This window comes from Daphnia pulicaria, chromosome 11, assembly GCF_021234035.1.
Source record: "Daphnia pulicaria isolate SC F1-1A chromosome 11, SC_F0-13Bv2, whole genome shotgun sequence".
NCBI lineage: Eukaryota > Metazoa > Arthropoda > Branchiopoda > Diplostraca > Daphniidae > Daphnia > Daphnia pulicaria.
In genome coordinates, this window is record NC_060923.1 from 1854053 (window position 1) to 1861728 (window position 7676).

General features: G+C 36.8%; 3 protein-coding genes across 6 annotated transcripts; 1 reads left to right on the forward strand and 2 right to left on the reverse strand.

Moving 5' to 3' along the window:
- The first annotated feature begins 445 nt into the window (after positions 1-445).
- On the forward strand, positions 446-1991 carry LOC124315511 (CCR4-NOT transcription complex subunit 7-like). 4 transcript variants are annotated; one of them, XM_046781242.1, is made up of 5 exons: positions 446-513; positions 621-746; positions 821-1130; positions 1195-1612; positions 1683-1991. In XM_046781242.1, exons 2-5 carry the CDS (start codon positions 722-724, stop codon positions 1803-1805), a joined length of 876 nt encoding a protein of 291 aa, XP_046637198.1. In that variant the 5' UTR covers positions 446-513; positions 621-721; the 3' UTR covers positions 1806-1991. The 4 variants fall into 4 exon arrangements, with proteins under 4 accessions (XP_046637198.1, XP_046637200.1, XP_046637196.1 ...); XM_046781244.1 differs by having other exon boundaries at positions 447-513; positions 621-737; XM_046781240.1 differs by lacking the exon at positions 446-513 and having other exon boundaries at positions 520-746.
- LOC124315151 lies at positions 1917-5305 on the reverse strand. The gene is made up of 10 exons (XM_046780612.1): positions 5049-5305; positions 4467-4985; positions 3836-4394; positions 3371-3740; positions 3138-3309; positions 2916-3062; positions 2718-2852; positions 2481-2649; positions 2251-2408; positions 1917-2172 (listed from the first exon to the last, which is right to left on the reverse strand). The coding sequence occupies exons 1-10, from the start codon at positions 5151-5153 to the stop codon at positions 2005-2007; spliced, it is 2502 nt and encodes an 833-aa protein (XP_046636568.1). The 5' UTR covers positions 5154-5305; the 3' UTR covers positions 1917-2004.
- Positions 5306-5595: 290 nt separating this feature from the next.
- Positions 5596-7676, reverse strand: LOC124315298 (probable ATP-dependent RNA helicase DDX49). Its single transcript, XM_046780874.1, has 9 exons — positions 7531-7676; positions 7267-7460; positions 7074-7207; positions 6905-7010; positions 6733-6837; positions 6494-6660; positions 6263-6417; positions 6001-6201; positions 5596-5928 (listed from the first exon to the last, which is right to left on the reverse strand). The coding sequence occupies exons 1-9, from the start codon at positions 7613-7615 to the stop codon at positions 5636-5638; spliced, it is 1440 nt and encodes a 479-aa protein (XP_046636830.1). The 5' UTR covers positions 7616-7676; the 3' UTR covers positions 5596-5635.

The window sequence follows — 7676 nt, forward strand, 5'->3', positions numbered from 1 at the left end:
TGCAAAACAGATATCTTGATTCGATCGCAATATCTGCGATATCTGCCAACATTACTTCCGCCAGAGATTGGAACCAAAGACCGAATTTTGAAGTACGGTTTGAAGTTTACAGTCTCCAATTAATTTCTTTACAACCTATTTGAGAGTTCTTAGCAAGTTAGCATCTTACAAAGGCAAGTATTTTTGGGTACATACTCCTTGAAAAACATAATTACTTTTGAGTATAGAATAATGTCAATAATCTCAATATGTCCATTTGTTAATCGATTTGTCTTGCGTTTTCCACTTAATTTATAAAGAACGAAAAATCGAATCGACAGAACAGTTCCATTTGACGTTTTAGGGTTATCGTTCCATACTTTCCGTATTTCGTTTCGCGCTTTATTTATTAAGGGGCTATCGCCGCATTTCGTTTGTCAGCTGTTTTTTCTGTCAAACAATCTATCGCTATTTTTGAAGATGGCACCACTGTATATATATAAAGGCTATAGTAAAACTCGGAAAACATTTCAGGTGAAGTTCCCACTGAGTCGATGTGTCAAATATCATTTTAAATTTAACCTAGTGGTGTTAATATCGAATTAATTGTAGGGTTCTTTTATCAATTTATTGTTTTGAAGGCTCGAGTGATGTGCTGCTGGATATGCTAGTTTATACGAATTTGATTCTTTGTGTAATCTAGTGTGATCACTGGGTTTCTGAAAGTTCACTATCCATAGCCATGCCAACTTCAACTGGTATAAATCATAACTAGCTTTATTTATTTCATTAAATAAATTTTCTATGACAATGATTTTTACACTTTTACTTTTTTAAATAGGAAATATGCATCCTAGTAATGAAGAGTGTGGGATTCGGGAAGTCTGGGCTCACAATTTGGAAGACGAATTTAGACATATACGCCAGATTGTACAAGCATACAATTATGTAGCCATGGATACTGAGTTCCCAGGAGTAGTTGCCCGTCCCATCGGTGAATTTCGTAGCCCTGCTGATTACCAATACCAGCTTTTAAAGTGTAATGTAGATCTTCTGAAAATCATACAACTGGGCTTGAGTTTCCTGAACAAAGACGGCAAAACACCTTCTGGGTACACTACCTGGCAATTCAATTTCAAGTTTAATCTTGGGTAAGGTTTCTAAACCAAATTATTTCTCATCTGAAGATTATAAATCTTAATCTTTGTTTAATAGGGAAGATATGTATGCACAGGACAGTATAGAACTGCTCCAGAACTCTGGTCTCCAATTCAAAAAACATGAAGAAGAAGGCATAGACCCATTAGATTTTGCTGAGCTGATGATGACTTCTGGGATTGTTTTGATGGATAACATCAAGTGGTTGTCATTCCACAGTGGATATGATTTTGGCTATATGTTGAAAATGTTGACTAACCACCACCTACCTCAGGAGGAAAGTGAGTTCTTTGAGCTCCTGAGGATTTACTTTCCTACCATCTATGATGTCAAGTATCTCATGAAGAGTTGCAAAAACCTAAAAGGTGGTTTGCAAGAAGTAGCCGACCAACTAGAACTTGAGAGAATCGGTCCCCAACATCAGGCTGGTTCAGATTCCTTACTAACAGGAATGGCATTCTTCAAAATGAGAGAGGTATAATGGCGGCATTATTTTTTTCAATTCATTACGGTTAATTAACTTTCATTTTTACGCTTCGTTCTAGTTGTTCTTTGAGGATAACATTGACGATGCCAAATACTGCGGTCACCTTTACGGATTAGGCAATTCTTTTGTGGTCAACGGTAACAGCTTCCACGACAATGGCGATGCCACTAATTCGTCTTAAGCGATATCTCACAAACACACTTCATTAGTTTTTTTAATTTTTAAACCGAGAAACCATTCTTTGCGCGGAATGATTCTACTATTCAGAGCAGAATTATTCAAACACACAAAATTGTAATGAAGATATCTCTGTATTTCAGACGTTGCAAAAAAGGTTCCACCAATACAGACCTGTGTATTTCTATTACTAAAATTGTTCATTATTTGTTATCCTCGAAGAGTTTGTTCTTGCCTGAAGATAAATCATAGATAAATTCTTGAATTTTCTCTAGCTTGGTGAGTTTCTTCTTGGTCTCTTGACACGATTTCTCAGATTCGATAAGTCGAGCCTCCAAATCTTCCCGCACCATTTCGGATTTTTTGATTGCCTAGAAAGCACACGGAAATTTTCAATTAAATAATCCCGATAGTTCGATCCCGATCTCTTCTTTAGTTGAACATTTTACCTGATTCATAGAGATGATTTCTCTATCCTTTTCTTCATTTTCTTTCTCTTTCTTACGAAGCGACTTTACAAGGTTATCACTGTTAGTCTTGATCTCTTGGAACTCATTTGACAGTTTGTCTAAATCTTTCGATTTTTTCTCGTATGCCAGCTTTGCAGCTACAAATTAAAGATAAAAATAATTGACATTAATCTCTATAGAAAAAATACTATGCACATCTATGTTATTACCTTCCAAGGATTTTTGCGATTTCTTAAGTTCTTCTTCCATATCTTCACCTTTCTGAACAAGATTTCTAATTTGTTTCAAGGCCGCATCGAGCTGGGATTGGATCTGATTCGTTTTTTCAGTCTGCGCCACTTCAAATTTATCTTTTTCCCTTTGCAATCTATCACGCTCCTAATGAATACATTCAAAGGTTTGTTGGTTATTTTTTTTTTCCTGCTAAAATCTGTGTGTAGGTTTACTCTTGTCCAGTCATGTTGATTGGCTCGTTGCGTATCGGTCATTTTTTCAAGACGCCTCGATAAAGCTCGGTTCTCCGACTCTTTGCTTTCAATGAGTTGAGTTTTGCTGAGGAGCATAGTCATTATCCGCTCATTCTAAAATGTAAAACAAAAATAATAAAACGAGGGAAGATGTCATATTTTGAAATCCTGATTTACCTCAGCTCCAATTTGAATGATATTTATTTTTAATGAATCGACTTCTTGTTTATACGAATCCAGCTGGTGTAGCAATCGAAGTTCTTCCCGCTCTCGTCGTGCAATTTGTAACTCCATCAATTCAACCACGTCGCAATTTTTCATCGTCTGAATTCATAATTTTTTTTTTTTTAAGATATCATATACATGCATGTGTCCATGCACTTAAACAAATTATATTACCTCCCAAAATTTGTCGTGTTTCATGTCTTGAGTGATTTTGTCCAGTTTCTTTATTTGTTCAGGAGACATGGTCACGTTCAAAATTGAACGGTTTACCAATGGATCCTTCTCATCGGTAACGCTGCCACGTCGGGAGTACAACTGATCCATAGCATACGACAGACCAGCTAAGCTGTTAAAATATCGTTAAAATCATTTCAATAATAGAACTGTTGTCTCAAATTAAATTTTACCTTTCGCGATTAAACCCTACTGTACCAATAAGAGCTAAAGCGTCTTGTTTGAGTTGACAGTCACCAAGTACGATTGCAGATGCTAGGCACTGTTGCACATTAGGTTTTGTCAGCAAATCACTGTAGATTGGTAGTTGGTCTCTTTCTCGGAAAGCAATATCTCCGAACAGTGTAAGACACTGGACAACAATGATTCTAGATTCTGGAGAATAACGTGAAACAACGGCAGGATTGGGGATGAGGGTCAAGTCGGAGTTCTTCTGGTCCACTTCTTCGCCGAAATCCGTAAAAACGGAAACGATTTTGACAAAGGTTTCCGGTTTGAGCATCGATGCAACCCGGATGTTGGAAGGTTGAACTTTGTAAAGCTGTACAAAATTGAATCAACAAGTTAAGGAAATAATGTTCAGTATTACAATTATGTGTAAATAATCTTAATATGTATAAAATTTTTGAAAAGGATATTTTTTAGAATCTGCAAGGCATGTCCAAGAATTTTGCAAGATGTCTTGCAGGCAGGATTCTTAAAATCGTTCAGTTGATTCACAACTAGACGATCGAGGCTTTCTTCGTTTAAGTTAAGGCTCGGTGTGATGTTTGTTAAATCAGCCAAAAGTTCAAGTAAATTTTCGTTGAGGGCGGCGTTCGTAAGAAGTGGAATGAGGGCCGGGATAAAGGCTTCGGTGAACTCCTTGTTGACAACAAGCTGAGTACGGAGTATTTTTGTTGTGTAGAACAAAATGCAGTTGGCTGCACTGGCATGTTGAGATGAAGTAAGCAATGTTGGAACAAGCTTGAACAAGCCTTCCAAAGAACTCTGTAGTAGCTGTTGGAAACGATTTGCTTTCAGCAGATCAAGGATTAGGCGATCACGTGTCATCCACAGTAAAATACAGCAACTTCGCTTGATCATTTTGGTGTTACTACTCTTGAAGCCGACTGTGAGTGTGTCTAGTACTGTTTTTAAGTAATTGGTCAGCATTAATTCACTGATTGAACCTATTGCCAGAGAGCTAAAGAAAACCTAAAACAAATAAACATTAAACAATCATCAATTATATCTTATTTTGAAATAATTTTACTGAAAGATTATTACCTGAGATGCATAGAGTTGAAGCAAAAGGTTATCTGCTTGCAATTGGACAAGGTATTGGTGCAAGTCTTCAGAACGATTTGTCCTTTGCAATTCATTGACCACTACATAGTTTTCAAAGCATAAATTGGATAAAACAGCAAGCAGATGAGGTAGTGTGTAGTCTGATTTCTCCAAGATAGCACTAGTAAGATATTTTAAAATATTGCTAAGCCAGTACCCTGATCGGTCTACAATTATTCCATCAGTTAATGTCTCTAGCAAAGAGAGCAATAAGACAGCTTTATCAGATTCCAATTTCCCTTGAAGATAGTGGGAGAGAACTGGAACAAATTGAAATTGACAAAGAAGCTCACAAATAGAAGAATTTGAACTCAAATGTTTGACCATATCTATTCCCTTCCACCCCAAATTAGATTTGTTGTCGCATGTTCTTAAAAGCTCTCTAACATTGATAAAAAATTCTGTAGTATATCCTTGGGGAGTATCAAAAAGTGTAAGGTTTTCCATAAGACACAAAACCTAAATAACAAAAACAAATGAAAATGTATTACTTTTTCCTATCCAAATCATTGAAGCAATTACCTGAAGGCACCTTTGAATTTCGGATTCATGTCTTTCACTCTTCGATCGGATATAATCAGGAACTAAGGTAATAAAATTTTGAATTGTACGGTTTTTCGAAGACATTTCCTAAGATTAACTGGAATAATCCTTCCAAGCTTCTCATAAATCAAATCATCCAAATTTTTAGGCAAATATTTAGGTAAGAGCGACACGACTTGGTCAGTCACTGTTTGACACGGTTTGACTTGAAAATTCTTTTCAAAAAAATTAACGTTGCCAGGTTAAAATAAAAGGATTCCATCGCTCGGGCCTGCCGCCTGCGGCAATTCTGTTAAGGAGCTTGGTAAAAACGCACGGTATTTGATATTTTATCAGCCATCAGCAATCTGAATGTTTGCGGTTAATTTAGAAATGTCTACCAGAAAAACAAACAAAAAACACATGCTATTCTAAAGAAAACTAATTGATCCGACAGACATTAATCAACTCGAAAATGTCAGCATTAATAAAGTTGGATGAAAACGATGAGCCCTTTTCGTCAAATCTAAATAGCAAAAAAAAAAAAAACGATTTGAGAATTGTATTCGTCGTTAATATTACAAGCGTTAATCTGATTCAACAGGAATATTTGTGGCAGATGAGGTTGAAGCTTCTTCTGAATCCCTTTTGCGGGAGTCTCTGCTTTTTTTAAATTTAGAATTCTTGTCTCCTTTCCTCCTTTTCCACTCGATATCAGCCTCGATTTCGCGATCGGCTTCTTCAGGACTAAGCCCTTTCTCTATCAATTTCTTCCTCTTATTAATTCTTTTCTTTTCACCAAAATCTTGCTCGTCCAAGTTGATTTCCTGCTCTCTTTTCGTTACAGCCACTTGAGTCAAGATTTTAACAACTTCTTTTTCTGTTGAGTATAAAATGAAATTTTTAAGATGCTACTTCTTCGACTTAAAAATAAAATTCAGCAAATCCATACCTTTAATCTTGAACTCTTTAAGCTCTTTACAAATGCGCCCTTCAATAGCATGGAGCAGTTTGATATCGTTGGGGGTGATTAACGTCAGTGAAAAACCGCCTCTACCGGCACGAGCAGTACGACCGACGCGATGAACGTATTCTTTGGGGTTTGAAGGAACATTGTGATTGACGATAAGCTGAACCGTGGGAATATCCAGTCCTGAAATATTCCAGAGTTGTTGTTTAAAAGCTCGTGTTAAAAGAGCAGTGAAAGTATTTACCTCGGCTGGCTACGTCGGTAGCCACAAGAATTTTGACGGTATTCGAACGGAATTTTGTCAATGTAGCTATCCGTTCGCGTTGACTCATCATGGAATGTAGGCACAAACTCTGAAAGCCCAGTTCCAGTAAAGTCATGCTCAAAATTTGGCAGCTCCTTTAGAATCAGAGAAATAGATTGACTTGTTATATTTTAGATATCACTTGGCTTATTTTAGAAAATGTTAAATCACCTGCATGTGTCTGTAAAAACTATAATGGATCCTTTGGGTTTCTCTTCTCGGAAGTTCTGGACAACGTGAACCAGGTAACCATCCTTGAAATCCGCTGGTACGAGAATATACCTTTGATCCAGCTCTTCCACTGTCGCAGTTTCAACCGGGGCCGACCACATGAATGGCTGTTTGTACGTGAGGCACGTTAGTGATGCAAAGACTGATGCTCTAAGAAATATACTGAACATTTTACTTACTTTATTTAATGCAACTTCGCGAAGTTTGTTCAGTGTATCCGTTATGGTGGCGCTAAAGAGTAGTGTCTGTCTTTTTTCGGGTAAGGCTTGAAAGATGATCTGCAACTGTACCCAAGATTTATGAATGAGTAATTGCTGGTACTTAAAAAGAGTGTGTAATTCTTTTCACAACCTGCTCATCAAAGTTCCCTTCCAGTAATCTGTCAGCTTCATCCATCACTAAATATTTAATAGTTTTAAAAGAAAATGTTTTGCAGCTTTCCAAGTGATCTGCTAGTCTTTGTCAGAGAAAATGCTAAATGAAGCCAAAAGAAACTGTAGTAGAATGAATAAAAAATTACCTGCCAGGTGTGGCAATGACTATGTGAGGATGATTTGAAAGTTCTATGCCTTGATCCATCATTCCCATGCCACCCACAATTACTGACATTCGCAAATTGATTGGCTTCCCGATGATCTGAAATTGATCTGCAATCTTCAAAATATTTGGCATTAATTGTGTTTTAAATGACAAAAGTAATGAAAATAATATACTTGATACGCCAACTCTCTGGTTGGAGTCAGAACTAGAGCATAGATTCCATAAGGATCTTTGCTCAGCGTTTGAACTATGGGTAAAGCAAAAGCAAACGTTTTGCCACTTCCAGTTCGATCACATCCGATACAATCACGTCCATCTAATATAGCAGGTATGCAATTGATTTGTACTGGAGTAGGTTTGTCAACACCTGTCATTAAAAAAAATTCAAGTGGAAACAATCATTGATTGAGGAAATACATTCAACAGATGAGAATAACCTAAATTTTTGATTTGCTTTATCAACCATTCGTCAATTTTCAAGGAATTAAAGGTACTAGAAACTGCTTTCGTCGTCGTATCCATGTTTTATTTTGCACTTTCGTCCACGTGAATGTCGATGGAACTGTTATGTTTTCGTCTGCTA